This window comes from Leucopleurus acutus, assembly GCF_964270905.1.
Source record: "Leucopleurus acutus genome assembly, chromosome: 19".
Classification (NCBI taxonomy): domain Eukaryota; kingdom Metazoa; phylum Chordata; class Mammalia; order Artiodactyla; family Delphinidae; genus Leucopleurus; species Leucopleurus acutus.
Window position 1 is genome coordinate 42,862,978 of NC_139161.1, and position 19,380 is coordinate 42,882,357.

General features: G+C 40.0%; 1 protein-coding gene and 1 pseudogene across 2 annotated transcripts in view; one reads left to right on the forward strand and one right to left on the reverse strand.

The window, feature by feature from the left end:
- PSMD11 (proteasome 26S subunit, non-ATPase 11) overlaps positions 1-19,380 on the reverse strand; it is a 30,213-nt gene that overhangs the window by 9,228 nt on the left and 1,605 nt on the right. Inside the window, exons 2-6 of the mRNA XM_082861347.1 lie at positions 18,409-18,510; positions 12,792-12,916; positions 5,645-5,716; positions 5,187-5,244; positions 3,226-3,420 (exon numbers count right to left, since the gene is read on the reverse strand). Of these exons, the coding sequence (XP_082717473.1) occupies positions 3,226-3,420; positions 5,187-5,244; positions 5,645-5,716; positions 12,792-12,916; positions 18,409-18,510 (552 nt within the window). The remainder of the gene's footprint in view (positions 1-3,225; positions 3,421-5,186; positions 5,245-5,644; positions 5,717-12,791; positions 12,917-18,408; positions 18,511-19,380) is intronic.
- LOC309975565 (very-long-chain (3R)-3-hydroxyacyl-CoA dehydratase 1-like) lies at positions 804-1,723 on the forward strand (annotated as a pseudogene). The gene is made up of 2 exons: positions 804-892; positions 982-1,723. The product of its transcript is annotated as a very-long-chain (3R)-3-hydroxyacyl-CoA dehydratase 1-like (transcript).

The window sequence follows — 19,380 nt, forward strand, 5'->3', positions numbered from 1 at the left end:
AAACACATTAGCAAATAGAGACCACATTAGGACTACAAGCATCACAGCTGGCATAGGAAATTTATTATTTAAAGAAACAAAACACTAGACTGTTACTCATTCAACACAAATATTAACAAGGGCCTACCATGTGCCAAGCACTGATATAACTACTATAGAGAAAATAAATATGAATTAAGGCCCTGAAGGAGCTCACAGTCTCACAGTGGTCATCAAAACAGAAACAAGGAGATTAGTACCATAATATGTACCAAAGAATATACCTTTCATAGGGAAGTCCAAAGTAAAGAAGGCACTGAAGAGGGTTTGTAAGGCAGACATGTGAGCTTGATCTGGAAGGATGCATAGGAGTTTGCCAAGGGGAGAAGATGGAAAGGGGAATTCCAAGCACAGAAGATAAAATATATAAAGGCACAGGAGCAGCAACACATAAAGTCATTTGGTGACTAGGACTGAAAACCAGAGATAACCATGAAAAGGATGTCTTCCTTCTCAATGCACTGTTAAAGTAAAATAGCCTGGGGATAATGGGGAACCACTGGAGTTACATTATCAGATCTGTGTTTCCAAAAAATGACTTTAGGACTAGTAAGCAAGATGGATTGAGAAAAGTGACTAGGGACAGTTAGATCAGTAAAAGACTACTCCAGTGGTCCGGTGGCATTAATTAGAGCAGTGATTGTAGAAATGGAAAAGAAAGGGCAGATTTGGAGACAGACTCAACCTGATACATCAGAAGAAAGAGTGACTGAGGATAATTAGTCAAGGGAGGAGAACCAAGAAAACAATGCTGTCAAAGAAGCATGGAGTGCTCAACAGTGTCAACCCCCCCAAATCTGACAGAGGATAGAGGGGAGTTACTGTCTTGCAAGGAGTCAACAGAGACACCAAAGTAATGACATTCTTTCAACTTTTCCAAGAAGCTTGACAGAAAAGGAGAAGACAGCAATTTAGAAAGGACAAAAGGCTGTGCTTTTTCAGCTGGGGCCGTTCAAAGACTGAGAGGAAGGCCGGGGGGCCGGGCGTGGCGGCAGCAGTGGGCGCTTCAGCAGTGCGCTCAGCCAGGCCCCCTCCCGCTCCCCTGCCCCTCTTGTTCACGTCCCCCCAGCAAGGAGGTGCCTCGGAGGCCGGCGAGGAGAGGGAGGCCGTGGGCAAGAGGAGGTGCCTGGGCTTGTTGGCCACCGCCTGGCTCACCTTCTACAACATCACCATGACCGCGAGGTGGCTGGTACTGCCTATTGCCACGGTACGTTTTTATATGGAAAAAGGAACACACAAAGGTTTATATAAAAGTATTCAGAAGACACTTAAATTTTTCCAGACATCTGCCTTGCTTGAGGTAGTCCACTGTTTAATTGGAATTGTACCTACTTCTGGGCTTGTGGCTGGGGTCCCAGAGAGTTCAAGAATCTTTATGGTGTGGCTCGTTACTCACAGTGTAAAACCAATATAATTTTTTTATCATCTTATATCCTGTCGGAGTTGCTGGTAAACTTCATACGATACGCGACATACGATATACACTGCCTTACCACACATGAAGAAAACAGGAACGTTCTCCATAAGACTTCCCAATAAATACAATGTCTCTTTTGACTACTGTCATTTTCTTCTTATAACCATGGCCTCATGTATACCATTGTTTCCACAACTCTACTTTCATACGTTACATCAGAGAAGACAGGTGCTTTATAGAGAGGTGACTGTCGAAAAGGATGATTAAATGATCCCTACAACAAGGTGCTTTTTCCAGAATAACCAGGATTACTGGAGTCCAAGTTTTAATAACAAGAATAAACAGCTTGATGAGAAAAAAAAAAGACGGAGAGGAAGATCCAAGTGGAGACGAAAAACTAGACTTAGAATTGAAAAAACTAAAGACTTAAAAAGGACAGGTGGCGCAGTGGTTGAGACTCCACCTGCCAATGCAGGGGACACGGGTTCGAGCCCCGGTCCGGGAAGACCCCACATGCCGCAGAGCGGCTGGGCCCACGAGCCATGGCTGCTAAGCCTGCGCGTCCGGAGCCTGTGCTCCGCAACGGGAGAGGCCACAACAGTGAGAGGCCCGCGTACAGCAAAAAAAAAAAAGGACAGGTAGAAGGATCATGCTTGATAATGGGTAAAAATGAACAATGATACAAATTCTGGGGAGGAAAGAGAAATAAAGAAGGTTCACATAAAAATGGCCTCTATTTGCTCTGAGAAATAAGATGCAAGTTCATCTCTTGACCATAAAGAAATAACATAATGAAGAGTAGTGGCTTAAACAAAGTGCCGGTATTTGGTCAAAGCAAGGTACTGTGTGATAAGAGCTTACATTCATCATCTCATTTAATCCTCACTCTCATCCTATGAGGAGGTACAATTATTTATCACCATTTTTCAGATGAGCTAAAGAAAAATTTAAGTAACTTGCCCAGTCACACAGCTAGAAATTTGCAGAACCAAAATTTCAACCTAGAAAAGTTGTTTTCTAGACTTTTTTCTAGAGCTTCTGCTTTTAACCTGAATCACAAAACATGCCATTTGATACTTACAATACCTGAGAGGCAAGTATGGTAGCTATTATCTCCCTCTTACAGTTTTACATGGAAACAAAGATTGCGAAGAGGTAATACCAGGTAACACTAGTTAGTCCTCTGACTCCAATAATGCTCCTTCAATAATGACAATAAGTTATAACTAATAAAAGCTGCTGACTACAAGAAAAAGTATTCTATTGCCAATCCATAGCTCCTAGCCCCAAAATTCACACACTCCATCAGAAAGCAACCCACTACACTCCACTGAGATAGGGGGGTGGGGGGGGTGTCTTTCCTCAGCCTAGATCTGAGGCCCTTTAGAAAAGTCCAACATGCTTTACAAAGGTCTCCAAGTGACAAGAGACTTGGGTTATTCCAATTCTGGAGAGAAGTGCTACCATTCTGAGTAAGTGACTAAGATGGAAGATAAGGGAGAGCTTTTTAAACCTAAGTGAGACCTCTCTAGGGTGTTGGCTCTAACAATCAGTTTGCCTGGTCAACCACAGATTAAGCATGTTCTTAATATATTTTAGGCAGTTAACAGCAAGTGAAGAGGAGGGGGGCAGCTAGTGAGAGAGGTAACCTTCCATTGGTTTCTCTGAGGAAGCTTGAGCCAAAACAGCCAATTTTATTCTCCAGCCCCAACCCCCCAGTCCTTTCACCTGTGAGGTAAGATGAGCTTTAAGAAAACATGGGGTGTTACCTGACTGCATATCCAAGGTGGCCTGCAATTTAGGGGGGCAGTAAATGGCATTTGCTGTGGTTCGAGCAGAGGTTAAGGCAGCTCGGGCTTTTGGCAGGTTGCTCAGGGCATGGTATGTTTTGCTTTCTAATAGCTGTACTTCCACCAAAAGGGCTTTGTCATCCATCTTTTTCAACTCCCGCAGCAACTGAGAACCTGGAGAAAGAAAAAACATATACCCCCTTTGTTAGCCATAATCTTAATATTTTAATATTGTAATATTTCCCTCTCACCCTCATAAGAACACTCAGGATAAAGAAATCTGCCTGAACTCAAAATGAGGTTATTTATTTGCAAGATTTAAATTTTCTGCTAATGTGCTATCTTCCAAAGAGAAACACAGATCTCTCTGAAGCCTTTCTGCACACAAAGGACATTACAGCTGAGAATCATATAAGTTTACTCCTAAGATTTGAATACAGTGGGAATCCCCACCCAGAAAATGCTGAAATTACTTATCCAGTTCAGAGAGACACTTGATCTCACTCTCTTCCTGTCCAATAATCACAAGACTACATAAGAAACACCAGGCACTAGGGTTGGTGGGGGAAGGAAAGAGCTTTGGATATACTAACATCCAAATAGACCTTCTTTCTCCTGCTCAACATCACTAGTTTAGTCATTAGGGAAATGTAACTCAAAACCAAAATGAGATACTACTTCACACCCACTAAGATGGCTAAAATTAAAAAGACAGACAATATTAGGAAATGTTGGTGAGGATCTGGAGAAACTGGAACTCTCCTCATACATTGCTGGTGAGAATGTAAAACGGTGCAGCCACTTTGGAAAACAGTTTGGCAGTTCCTCAAAAGCTAAACAGAGTTACCATATGACCCAGCAATTCTACTTCTGGGTATATTATACCCAAAAGAAAAACATGTCCACATAAAACCTGTTCACAGCAGTATTCATAATAGCCAAAAAGTGGAAACAATCTAAATGTCCATGAACTGATGAATGGATGAATAGAATGTTGTACAGCTATACAACGGAATATTATTCATCAATAAAAGCACTGCTATATGCTACAACACAGATGAACCTTGAAAACATTATGCTAAGAGAAAAAGCCAATCAAAAAGACCACATACTGTATGATTCCATTTATGTGAAATGTCCAGAATAGGCAAATCTAAAGAGGCAAAAAGTAGTTAGTGATTGCCTGGGAAGGTGGGCAGGCAGAGATGATGGATGAGGAATTAATGGGAAGAGACAACTAATGGGTACAAGGTTACGTTCTGGGGTGATGAAAATGTTTGAAATCAGACAGTGGTGACAGTGGCACAACTCTGTGAATATACTAAAAATCACTGATTGTACACTTTTAAAGGGTGAATTTTATGGTCTGTGAATTATATCTCAATAAACCTGTTATTTTTTGTAATGCTACTAGTTGTTTGAACCATATGAAATTTCCATTTTTGCAGGATAAGAATTGAATATTGGCAATTTTTTCAACTTAATAGATCATGAAAGCCGTGTTCTTCCATCTGGGAAAAACAGTCCAGATGTATCCATTAATTTAAAAAAAAAGACAGCAGGCAAAGATTTCATGGTGTTTAAAAGCCAAAAGGAAAAGCCTTTAGTTGGCCCACTTCAGGTTTCCTATGTATTTGCACCCAGTTAATTTCTTGATATTTAAAATAGATTTTAAGAATAATTATAAACAGATACAGTAGATGTAATAGTAAATATGAGCAATTTGACTCTTTTGTTCTCTAAAGTTGACAGTTAGTTTCTTAGAACTTCTAAATGGCATTTTTCCATGACAGATTCAGTAAATGTAAGCCACGCTAAATCCTTCTTAGAAGTAGGCAGAATATAAATTATTAATATGTAACTAATAAGAGTAGCCAGGTTTGGAATACATTCATTTAGCCAGCTACAGACGCCTTACTAGCTTCCACCAGCTTACTTACCCAAATGCAATGCTTCCTGGTACCTCTTGGTATCAAAGTACAAAGACACCAGTCTTGCCTAGGAAAGAGAAAAGGCATTGACTGACGGAAAGGGGAGGAAAAAAGCCAAAGAAAGAAATCAAAGATTGACAGTCACAGAACTGTTACTGTTGAATATTCAAGTCCTGATGAAAGCATCAAATTCAGCCTAAAAAATCATCTAGCCCGTGATATTATCTCCTATTATAGCCAGTGACTGACTAAACCACGTTGCTGCTTACTTTTCTGAGCCAAGCAGCAGGTCTGTCTCAAAACTTCAACCAGAGCAATTCTCATGAGTGGGATACTGCTACCAATAATTTCAGGTGCCTAGATAATACAAAGTTGCTGAAAATACTTTTGATCACGATGGTATTACTTATATGCACAGTCCTTCAAATGCCTAGAGATCTGAAATCAGTACTAATGTAGGCACATACCTCCAAAGCTTGGCGTAAGAAAGTTCTCTTCTCTGATTTGGCCCATTCGATGCACTCTAAACACAACTCGACCTGCAACAGGGAGAGACAGTACGTGCAACATTACGTCTTCATGTTCTTCCCACAAGCCTTGCTCTGGAGAACAGCTTTCATCTCCTCCTTACATACCCATATTTACTGTCTCAGTGGCATGCCTTGATCCCCAGTATCTCAATATGTAATGATTATAGCATAATGGAAAATCAACTTGGCTTTTTACACACAAAGTGTCTTTGTGCTTAGATTGTATTCCCTTGGAAAAGAGCTTCATCTTCAAGATTCCTCTTCTACTGTCCCAGGAGGGACCCAGGCTACATACATAGCGCTGGAATGTAGATTTCTATAATGGCTGAGAAATATTTAAAGCAGAAATTTCTCCCTGAATAGTAACAGTAATGTGTTCATGTGACTATATTGGTCATAAAGGGGAGAAATTCTCAGCCTAGGCACAAGTGTCTTACTCCTAACAGTTGCTTGTTAAGACTCAAAAGGCCCAGCTGGCTTTTCCCTTCCAGATTCTAAGAAGTGCAACCAACAATTCTCATCACAATACAGCAAACTTAGCTTGTACTAAAGGAAGTAAAAAGAAATGAGAATTAGCCTAACACTTTAAGGGGCTTTTAAGCTTTCTTTAAAGGCACTTTGAACCCCAGTTCTATATGCTACCCAAGCAGTAAGGTACCATGCAAAGTAACTAACGTAAAGTAGTGTTCTATGCTAGATAGTCTACATGCCATAGGTACCCTTGCCATAGTAGCTCTGACAAGTACATATTAAGAGCTTCAGATCTTGTATCACTTCTGTTACTGCGAGTTAAGATTCATAATCAGAGCATAAAAAGAAACTGAGCTTTCCAGAGAACTAAGTGCTAAAAGAACAGGTTTTTATGTAAATCCCAATTTCTCTTAAGAGATGTTACAAGGAGGGAAAAGTAAAGGGACATAATCCAAATTGACAGACCTGCCTTTAGATAAATGGATGACATTACATGGTATTTGGAGGATTCACCAGTAAGAGTCAATGAACTCTTTATAACTCACTAGAGCCCCCTAGTGGCTACTTAATCCCCAACTCTAAACTCGACTGCCCTCATACAGTAAATTCTACAAAACCTAAAATAAAAGCAAGCCAATCACAATTTCACAGTTTTGAGTTTTGTTCTAAAAAGCCAAACTCAAAGTAATATCTCTGTTCATGACATGAATGGAACTGCAAATATTTTGCTGAACATTTTTAGCAACAAGAATAAAAATCTTCAGTCCTACGTGTCTTCGGGGGCTAAGAAATGCTTACCATCAGTTTTACCCAGCAAGCTTTTCAAACAATGCAGAAATGAACGCCTAGGCTCCTGATCCAGTAGTCTGGAATAAAAGGTTGGCCACTCTGATGTATATCCCTAATTAAGAAACACTGAGTTCTACTCTAGCATCTCAACCTGTCCTCATTTCCCTGACAGTCCAGATGTTAAGTGACTCACCCAAGGTCACGTATTCAGCTGTTGGGACCAGAACTTGACCCTACCTCAACCCAGCTTTAATAAACTCAGGTCAATACAGACATTTCTCCTACAGCGGGGAATTTGTACAACATGAACTGCCTATCTGTTATCAATTACAGGGTACATGCTTTGCAATATCTGGGACTATAATTGGTGAAACCAGTGCTTCAGTTTTAAGAAAAAATTTTAAAGGCCACTGCCCTTGCTACATAGCTTGAGAGGTTTTGTCCTTTGTTAATGCTAATGATGACTGATAAAAGGGATAAGAATACACAAGAAGCCCATGCTTCTGGAGGAAGCCCTACTTGAGTACAAAAGCTTGACACAGTCAAGATTAGGTATTTTTTAAGCTTTAAATAAATACACTTAATCATTTTTTATGTGCCTTTATTAACTAAATTCCTAAGGGAAAAAATTAACTACCATTCTAAGTCTGAAATTCTCTAGCACAAACTCCCTTTTTTCCCTTGAAATAATTGTTTCATTAACAGGATTTTTGATGTAATGTTTCTTAAAATGTCCTATTGTGTTTTAGCTGGATAGACTATACCAAAAAACGGCTTCCCATAGAAACTGCCTAGAGATCCCTAGAAGGTAGAATGAATTCTGGAATTTCAGTTCACTATTTGGCAGGGATCTGGTTCACTCTTCTTGCTCCTCTCTTCACCCCAACTCTCTACTCCCCTCCCCTTGCTAACCACCCCAATCCTCAGTCCCCCACCCCACCCATATAGCCTCACTTCCTAGGCTCTAAACTTTAGTACTGCAAATTGCAAATGACCAGAACCTAACCTGAATCATATCAGCTTTCGGAATACAGCAAGCTGAAGATTGCTCTGTAGATCTGACTTATGGTCAGTCCCCAAATACAAAAAGGCAAGGAAAATCCCCTCCCCCATACTCTTGGTGTTAAACTCCCCAATACTCTAGCTCTTGGTACCAAACTCCCCCAAACTCCTAGCTCTCTTAACAATGTCCTAACACTTCATATTTTGCCTCAGGCCTCAACAGTACCCTGACAGTGATCCACCTATGACTTGCTCCTCTATCCTTTCCCATTAGTCAATCAAAGAATTTTAAAAGTACCTAGAATTTTCCAAGATGAAGAAGACCATATCCAATTTCCCCAGGTCAGAGGCCTTGAGTCACATAAACAAATGTAGTAACAATACCCCGTGCTTATATCTCAAGTCAATAAACTTAAGTCTTAATTCAACAAAGTATCTCCTGAGCACCTACCATCCGGAAGGCATAATCCATACATTCCCTCAACAAATACTAGTTATGTAGCTTCTCTGGGCCAAACTACTCTAAGTGCAGAGGATGAAGCAGTAAATAGGACACAGTACCTATCCTCATGAAACTTATACTCTAAGTAGGAAACAGATGTTAATAAGTAAAATAAATACGAAGAAAGCAGAGACAGGTATTTTAGATAAGGTGATAACAGAAGGTCTCTGAGGAAATGAGATGTAAGCAAAGACTTGAAAATGATGTGAAGAAAAAAGCCGTGTTAAGATCAGGCTGAGAGTGGGACTTCCCTGACAGTACAGTGGTTAGGACTCAGTGCTTCCATTGCAGGGGGCACAGGTTCGATCCCTGGTCAGGGAACTAAGATCCCACAAGCAATGCAGCGTGGCAAAAAAAAAAAGTCAGATGTATAAAAATGCCCCAAATCTAGAACAGTTTAAAGCTAAGGCAAAAGGCCAGTGTTACAGCTGTAAAGAAAGTAAAAGAAAGTATATGGTAGGTGAGGTCAGAGGTAGCCATGGTTAAGGAATAGCCATGAATTAGGAATGAGAAAGGCACTGTGGTACTACAAGGGATATAGGGCTTCACCCGAATGAGACTATATTACAGTAAATAAAATAAAGCAAGGGACTTCCCTGGTGGCACAGTGGTTAAGAATCCGCCTGCCAATGCAGGGGACACAGGTTCAAGCCCTGGTCCAGGAAGATCCCACATGCCGTGGAGCAACTAAGCCCATGCTCCACAACTACTGAGCCTGTACTCTATAGCCTCAAGCCACAACTACTGAGCGCGCGTGTCACAGCTACTGAAGCCCATGCACCTAGAGCCCATGCTCTGCAACAAGAGAAGCCACCGCAATGAGAAGCCCGTGCACCACAATGAAGAGAAGCCCCCGCTCGCCACAACTAGAGAAAGCCTGTGCGCAGCAACAAAGACCCAAAGCAGCCAAAAATAAATAAATAAATTTATTTTTTAAAAAAATTTTAAAAAGGAAAGAAAATAAAGCAAATGTTCAGGTAATCATCATACAAGGCATAATCAAAAATATAACATGTACAAAATATAATATGGATCACTGAAGAGTTAAGATCACAGTGACGTCAACAAGGAAAGATTTCAGAGGAGGTGGTACTTGACATGGAACTACAGAAGGGAAAGGTACTATCATGAAGAGTGTACAGGACTTGCTCAGCAAGTATCCAACAAGGCTGGCATGTTTGGTACACTTCATAGAGTACTAAGAGATCAGACTGTCATGCTAAGCTGTATTGTAGAAAAACATGTAATACCTAATTCTGTAGGCAACAGAGAGTCACTGAAGGCTCAAGTTACAGGTGAACAGAGAGGGGAATAAAATGTTCAGAGGGTTACTTGGTGGGGATATCTCTCAAAATGGTGGGACGAGGCTTTTGCAGTAGTCTAAGTAAGAAATAATTCGCAAAGCAATTATACTCCAATAAAGATGTTAAAAAAAAAAAAAAAAAGGGCTTCCCTGGTGGCGCAGTGGTTGAGAGTCCGCCTGCCGATGCAGGGGACACGGGTTCATGCCCCGGTCTGGGAGGGTCCCACATGCCACGGAGCGGCTAGGCCCGTGAGCCATGGCCGCTGAGCCTGCGTGTCCAGAGCCTGTGCTCCGCAACGGGAGAGGCCACAACAGTGAGAGGCCCGCGTACCGCAAAAAAAAAAAAAAAAAAAGAAATAATTAGAACCCATTGTATATATCAACAATACCTCAAAAAAAAAAAATAGAGAAGAATTAGAACCCAAACTAGATGGCAGCTGTACATAGAGAACAAATATAAAAAGAGGTGGAGAACAGAGATTGAAGAAAGTTGCACTGACAGAATTTAATAAATGGCTGGATGTTGATGTTGCCATGTTGAGTTTGAGGTGCAAGTAGCACCATCTGGATGATTGATAATTTATTCCAAAACAAGCAAATAACCTATAATCCACAAAAATTACTGAAAGAAGACCTGCTAAGTGGATTAAGACTCTCACTCTTGATAAAAAGCTAAACTACTGTGACTTCCCTGGTGGCACAGTGGATAAGAATCCACCTGCCAATGCAGGGGACACAGGTTCAATCCCTGATCCAGGAAGACCTCACATACCACGGAGCAACTAAGCCCGTGCGCCACAACTACTGAGCCTGCGCTCTAGAGCCCGTGAGCTACAACTACTGAAGCCTGCGCGCCTAGAGCCCGTGCTATGCAACAAGAGAAGCCACTGCAATGAGAAGCCCACGCACCACAAGGAAGAGTAGCACCGCTCACCACAGTTAGAGAAAGCCTGCACACAGCAACGAAGAACCAACGCAGCCAAAAATAAATAAAATTAAATCTTAAAAAAAAAAAAAAGCTACACTACTAAACATCAAAAACAAAAGAAACCAACAGCTCTTACTCAGCACTAAGATGACACTGACAATAAAATGACACAGTACCTGAGAGTGTTTCCTTTCACCCTAAGATAAGGAAGAAAGGTTTCTAGTTGACAAAAAAGTAACGTGCAATGAACAATAGCAATGTACACACACAGTTAAAAGGAAGGCCTCTCCAGACATGGGATACATGACAAAGGCCAGTAAAACCCACTAGCCAATTACAGGAGAGCACTAAATTATGATTTCAATAATTTAGATAAAGGAGTAGAACTGATCATTAAACAACTGCAGTTCTATCCAGAGTCAACTCTATGTTATGGGAAGGGACAAATTCCAAGATTTCAGCGTCAAAGAAGCAGCTTGGATAATTAGTTTTTTCTGCCTAAAATGTTCCAAGTAACATTTATTAGTCTGTTTCAAGCTAATACTTATTGGTCAGCCCATTCTAAGGCATCCTAGGGGACTTCCCTAGCGGTCCAGTGGTTAAGACTCCATCCACGCTTCTTCCAATGCAGGGGGTGAGGGTTCGACCCCTAGTTGGGGAACTAAGATCCCACGTGCCGCACGGCGTAGCCAAGGAGAAAAGAACAAGGCATCCTAATTCAAACAAAAGATGGGGTGTCACTTTTTCATGAGAACAAATACAATTTAAAAAAAAAATTAGGGTTAGATATAAGAGTAGTACCCCTTAGAAAAATCACTTTTTCTTTTAAATTATTCATAAAAATAATTTTAATGCTTTGGTTCAAAAGGCAGCTATCTACATATCTATTTTTGATCTACTGTCATGAAACACAGTTCTCCCAGAAACAAATGAATTTGAAGAATTCACTACAGATGAATTTTCTACAATGAAGTTAGTTTATGGTGTTTAAACTAGGTTTCAAAGAATCATTAAGGCAAGAAACCAGATTTTACAAAATGGTTTTTGTAAAACCATTTTACATGATTTCAAAGTGAGATCCATATGTCCTAGGTTTCTGAAGTTCCCCATTATTTACTCAATATGCCACTAAGCCCATTCATATCTTTTACACCCACAGAGGCTATGGCAAACAATGAAATATATATATATATATGTGTATATATATATATAAAATAAACAACTACCAATTCCTATCCCTGCCTTTATACCATCTGACGTTTTATGTATTTATTACCTGCCTTCATCATTAAAATATAATTCTCATGAGAGCAACAACTGTATGCTGTTACAAATGAATCCCCAGTATCTATAACAGTGCCTAACACATAGCAGGCACTAGTGAGTGCTGATCAATAAATCTACAGAAAAGACAACAACTATAGTCTCCTACAAACAGATTCAAGCAACCACCATATACCCTGCTTGAATCTGCCACTTTTTACAGAATGAATTTTAACTTTGGTAGCGTCTCCTTCTCCTGAATTGCAGACAATACAGCTACCTTTGAAGAATGGGAAGAGGCTCAGTGATTCCAAAGAGGCACTCTTCAGTGCAGCTCAGGGTCTAGTCTGAACTCACAGACGACATGTACAGGTATACCAGTCACTTCTGCACACACAAGACGAAAACAGATGGATGCTCACCCCTCAATAAAGGCATAAATGCAGTACAAGACATGCCAAGAAGGGATGCCACAAGACTTAATTAGTGCTCACAAGGAGCTTTGTGACACAGAATGAAAGGTACCACAGACACAGAAAACATTACAAAGGTGTGGCAATACAATACCTCAAAGACAAGAATCAGTTTGTGACCCTGATGTAATGAGGATTCCAGGGACCACTGACAATCTCCACTTACAAAGCAAAGCATGGAACAGACCCAAAGTATCAAATGCCCTGTAACAAAGAGAAACTGACATGATAAGTCCTGCGCTGTCCTCCCAGTTGTCCCTTCCGCATTAGTACCACAATGCAGGCAGGCATTTCTTTCACTGAAACAACACTTTGCTCCACAGTGTCTACCTTCTGTCATTAAAGTAGCTCACCTCCTGTCCTGTAGCTGCTTCCATATCAAGAAACAGATCAAGAAGAGATCGGACCAGACGAGCTGCTTTAGCCTTGCTGATGGAATTCAAGAAGGGTCGCACATACTTCAGCAGTCCTCCAAGCTCTGTGTGGAAGGCAATTCAGACAGGAAAAAGTACACATCAATATTAAGGACAAAATACCCATTAAAAAATGACCCAAGGGCTTCCCTGGTGGCGCAGTGGTTGAGAGTCCGCCTGCCAGTGCGGGGGACACAGGTTCGTGCCCCGGCCCGGGATGATCCCACATGCCGCGGAGCGGCTGGGCCCGTGAGCCATGGCCGCTGAGCCTGAGCGTCCGGAGCCTGTGCTCTGCAAGGGGTGAGGCCACAGCAGTGAGAGGCCCGCGTACCGCAAAAAAAAAAAAAAAAAAAAAAAAATTGACCCAAGATCATAAAACCAGTAATTATGTCTGGAATCAGTCAAAATGAAACTTAGTAGGAATTTAAAGCATTCTTAGCAGGTAATGGAGTAGCAAAAAAGTTAACAACATATACCAAATCTCTATCCCATTCCCCACTCAGCCTCTGGAATACTGTGAGGGTCCTGGGAAACGCTTATGTCTGTCTGCCTCATGAGTAGAGCAAAGTACTCACACTCTCAGAAAACAGTTTTCTAGAACACAAAATATGCTATGCCTCTTCCACCTTAAACAAAATTACTTCCCCACAGCTACCAAATTTATCAGGTTATAGGAGTTAAATTTTTTTTTTTCCTAATTTCCAACCAAGTCTGTCTCAGCAGTTCCCCTTAAACAGAGATTTTTCAATTCCAGGTTCCTTTTTTCCTCCCTTCCTGAAGTAACGCCCAGCTTAGTCTTTTACCAATATAATTTCCATGGCACTCTTCTGAATCAACTTTTCACATAAAAGTTAGGGTGTTTGTCCCTTAAAGTTATACTATAACCTTTTAAAATTCCTCATTAATTGGCAAAACCTAAGTCTTAAACTATGACAAAAAAGCCATCAACCACAGAGGTTCCGCCCACCCCTTATGTAAGAAAAAAGGGTGGCACAGTAATCTAAGGGAGCACCTTTAGAAACAAATGTGAAAATTAGAGAATATGTCAACTAAACAACTAAGGAAGTTCTTTTGCAATGTAGGTTAAAATTACTTTAGTGCCACTGCCTCCAACTGTAGACTCATCCTCCTGAGAACTCGAATTCAGGGCAAGCAAGCCTCCCCCTCCTGAGAATGCTAATTCAGGGTCCTGAATCCTCATCTGCCTGCGCAGTCACAGGATACATGAGACTGTGTCAGGTATAAAAGGAACTTTATGCAGAGTGGAAAAGTTCATCTTTCCCTTCACTCCCCAGTACTGACCTGTGAATCCCACCGTCTAAGATTTTTTTCCAATTCTGCCACTCCATTCACTCCTGTACTGACTACACACACGCCTGCTTTCATGCCTCGCTCATGCTGCATTTCCACCTGGAATCCCTCCCCATCACTTCGACCTATGTAGATCTTAGATATCCTTTTAGGTCCAGCTGAAGTCCTAGTGAGTCTTCCATGCCAATGCCAGGCTACACTGATTTCTCTCCCTCAAATTACTTTTGCATTTATGCAAACTTCAATTACGTTATATAATCATAGTTTTTTAAAAGCAGTCTAGTGCAATGTCCCTTCTGAAACAGCATTTCCCTCTATGCTTGAACAAATCTAAACACTCCCTAGTGACAGAAATATTCAGAAAGTAGACGATTCCAGTGTTGGTCAAACTAAATTGTTCTTTTCTGAAACATGAGTCTATACCCTCTTTCCACGTGGCTTCAAATATTTGAAGGTAACTATCACTCACATCTCCCTAACTTTCCCTTTCTCCAAGCTAAACAGCTTTAACTATTTCAACTGTTCCTCCAATGTCCTGGTTTCTAGATTGCTTGTCACCTAATTGCCCTCCTCTGAATTAACTCTAGTTTGCAAATGTACCACTTGTGGTCCCCAGAACTGAATCAACGTTCCATGTAGGGTCAGACCAGTAGTCATGGCTTAATTCTTCTGATTGGACTGCCACATGTAACACAAGAAGCATGTTTTGCTTTTGCTAATAGCACTCTTTGTTCAAACTGAGTCCATAAGGTCTTTTTGCATAGAGAGGTAATTCCCCACGTTCTTCTGTTTTGATAAAATAGTTTAAGTATATAACTTTATACCTTCCACACTGAATTTAATCTTGCTGGCTTTGACAATAACTCTGAATCTTAATTCTGTTCTCTACTGTACTGAATCATCTACAAAAATAAGCACACCTTCTGATATGGCTTTAGCTCTACTGCCAGATACTGACCAGAAGAACAAGGACAGATTCCTATGACATGATGCTAGAGACTTCCCGCCAGGTCAACAAATGATCCATTTGTCATGGCAAATGTTCAAAGACCCTGCTTACATCAGTTATGTTGTCTATATCATTCTTCCTATCCCAGGGGTTGGCAAACTTTTTCTGTGAAGGACCAGACAGTAAATATTTATGGCTTTGTGGGCTATATGGTCTCAGTGGCAGGTACTCAACTCAGCCAGTGTAGTACAGAAGCAGTCATGGGCAGTATGTAAACAAATGTGTATGGCTATGTTCCAACAAAACTTTATTTACAAACACACTTAGCAAGCCATTGCCTGTGGAACCCTGCAAATATGCTGTCTGATAAGGCTAACCAAAGAGAACCAAGGTGAGTTTGGAATAACCTTTTCTTAATAAACTCACTGCTTTATGTGCTTAAAACCTACTTATCAAATAATCTGTCCTGGAACTTTACTGATGATTACCAGTTTACAGTGTCTAGAATTTATTCTTTTCATTATCTTTTTGAAAAGTGGAATAATGTTTTGCCCATCCTCAGTTTCCTTATACCTCTCCACCCTCCATGATTTTTCTCAGAATAATAGTGGCTCTATAAATATATCTGCTACAACTATTCTTTTGATATTAAAAGACAGTTGTCAGAACCTAGAAACTTGAACTTATTTAAAAAAGACTACCTGCTCTCTCTTCTCTCACCTACTTTAGCTTTAATTCTCTCTTTCTAATGTTATTTCTTTTTCTTTTTGAAAATCATTTTCCTTCCTGGAAAAGGCAGAAGTGAAACATGAGCTAAGGAGTCTGCCCTTCTCTCCAGCACTTGCTAGCATTACAGTATCTTCTCCAAGTTATTCTTCTAACAGAAAAACAAATGACCTCTTAGTTGCCAAAGACTCAGTTCATTTTCCATTTTAGTCTATTACTGTTTCTTAGTCGTTCTTGGTTATATTCCGTTTCTTTACATTTTCACACTGATTTTTTTTTTAATTCTTATAGAATCATACTGAGTTTTCCTTCTATTCTTACTGAAATTATTTGCAACTGTGTGACCAGAACTTCCTTTTCAGAACCTCACAGAACTCAACACACTCCATTAAGAGTCTCAGGCTATGAAATCTGCAGATCCTGAGCCTAGGCATCATGTCTGATGATGAACACCACTATTTTCAATCACTATTCTGCATCAGACACTGTCTTATTCACTAATTCCCAAGTGACTGATGTCCATCAGGGACCCTACCTTAAACTTTTTGAGTAGAGTACTTAGCACAGTGCTAGCCCTATATTAAATGCATAACAAAACAAAATTGGAAATCAATGGAATAGAAATATTTTCTGTTCTCAGGGAACCCAAAAATCAAAGGAAACAACACAAACTGATCAATTATTAATAGCAAAGATAGGTAAATGAGTGTAGGCCCCGAAACTTCCTTACTATACCTGTCAAAGTCTTTCTTAGAAAACAATAAGTAACCTGGAAATGTTTTTTAAAGTTCTTATGATTCACCTGTTAAATTCCAATAAGTTTCCCTGTACACTTCTAAACTTCTCAGGTAGGTCACAGGGAGGGGAGGGCAAGAAATAAGGAGAGAGTAAAGCATGAAATAGTAACTTCAAGCAAAGCAGTAACATTTTTGGACAAATTTTCTGAAACACTGACTATACTACATGCTGTTTTTAATTATCCATTCTACTTGAGAAAAACAGAAATTTGGATCGTTCAACAACAGAAAAATCATTTCAGGGAATTCCCTGGCAGTCCAGTGGTTAGTACTCTGGGCTCTCACTGCCAAGGGCCCAGGTTCAATCCCTGTTCAGGAAACTAAGATCTCAAGAGCCATACAGCACAGCCAAAAAAAAAAAAAAATCATTTCACCTGGTTTTCTAATTCTTTCAGGAAAATTACCTTATTAATTATATTTCATGTGGACTAATGATCAAAAGTGTTTTGCAACCCCAAGCTCACATTAACTGACAGGCAAAAGAATCAAACATGTTAAATAGGAGAGAAGTCAGCCTAAAATGAAAAAACCACCACCTACCACTGATAACTCATAAGTGGATAACTATGGAAAGCAAATACTTCAAGGTCATGAGCTCTGAAATAGGACTACATGGATTCAAATTCTGAGTCTCCCATACTAGCTGAGTGCCCTTAAATAAGATATTTAACTTTTCTGTGCTCAGTTTCCTCAGGTATAAAATAGGTAATAGTATATACCTTACCAAGTTGTTTCGAGGATTCAATAAGCTAAATCCTGTTTGGGCTTAAAACAATAACTAGTTCATAATAAGCACTCAAAAATGGTTTTTCTCATTACAGATATTTTTAATGATATTTTAAATAAAGTACAAGATCCATATAAATACATCCTCCCAATTTCATACAACTTTATTCAACTTTCTATTGACTGAGCCTAATAATTAATGTTATCATCCTTAACTGGAAAAGATCTTTGTTTTCAAGTTCAAGGAATTTTGCTAACTTACACGTATCATCCTTTTGGATAACAACATAATTTGGGGGAAAGTAATTCACGAGATCAACCACGTTTAATCCATTCTAATCAGATAAGCCCTAAATTCACTTTAAAGTTGACAAAAATCATCCATTTTAAGTTTAAGCAGGCTACTCTCTAAATACTATTGTCACTTTACTGGTCAAAAGCCCTTCCTTGTCAACAAGACTCTCCTTCTAAGGACACACCCATCATCAGAATATCATCTCAAGCTTGCAAAGTCAATGGTTCAATTACAACTAGAATGTTTGGGCAACAACAGGCACAAAGCCCTAGGTACCAGCGGAGAAATCCTGGGAAGGTTCTCTCCATTTAATGTCTTACTCATTGTGTATCAGACAGCAAAGCCACTTCCTTGGACACAAAATGCCTAGTCATTTTGAAGTCAGGGGCCTAGAGTCACTATCCACCTTAAATACATCACAGCAGCTCCATGAAATCACCGAAGCCTGCTACTGCCCACATGTAAGGGAATGCAGTGAAAATCTGAACGAGAAACAAATCACAGGTCACTATATTCCAAAAGAAACAGGATTTTTTTTCCTCATCTGCAGAACAAAAGTCTTCAAGGAAAGAAGTGAGTGTAAAGGTCTCTTAACTTCCTGATAGAAAACTAAAGCTCAACAAGTTGGCAATAAAATTGAATTACACTACCAATAAACTGTATGGATGCATTCCTATGTTCTCTCACTCCAACCAAAAAAAAAAAATTTCACGCATTTCAGGTAAAAGAAAGCAATCCACCTGTAGCACTTACCTGCAGCTTGTCCAGTCTTCGCCAGGAGAGACCCCAGTTCCAGGATGCTCTGCTCTTTGACCTGCACTGCCTCCTCATCATTCTCCTGAATGTCACGCTTCACTGGGAGAGGAAAATGCAAACTCTCTTAAAATTCTGACAAAAAATGAAAACTAAGGGAAATTTCACCCTCACAAGACCAACTACAAACTCAAACAGTTAGCAAAAGACAAATTCTAGAGAGCTTTTAAAAAAAACTCTAAACAAGAAAAAGTAAAATGATCATGCAGCACATGTCCCATGTATATCATAAGAATAGATTCCTCTCTTTTGATTTTAAATGTGCCTTTTCATTCTACCAATTAGAATTTCCCTTACCCACATACATTGAGATTTCTGTTGCTGTCACTTGGTTAATGCAAAATTCAAACAAGTTCTTCCAGTTGTGGTGGTAAGCCCCATGCCAGGAACTATGTTATGTGAAAATATTAAACATGCCTGTCTGTGCTTTACCTGCCACAAACTAAAATCAAATGACCAAGTTACTGATAACTATGAAGTCAAAAGTCTTTCAATAAACTTTAGGCCTGTGGAGGGCCTCAGCTGATGGGTGTGTTAGGGATAAATAATTCTACAAAGCCATTCAGGAAACATAACCCTGTCAAAGCTCCAGTGTGATCCTTAGGAGGGAATGCTACTTTAAGGGATTCAGGACCTGTTAAAATAACTTTGTGCTATGTGTCCCACTTCCAACTGTTAATAACTATTCTACCACTCAAACACTGGACAGCCTCTTCAAGTTTGTAGTGATAATTTTAGCAATCATCACTAGTTATCACTTCTCTCACAAAGCATCATGACTTGACAAAAACCAAGATTTTGATACTCCATGATGGAGTCCGGAAAAAGTAAGGCTGTCAACCATCATGACTCAAGCTTGTTCTAACAGGAAAGTTTTCAAGGGAACTCCCTCCTAATATAGTGGGCAAGCAA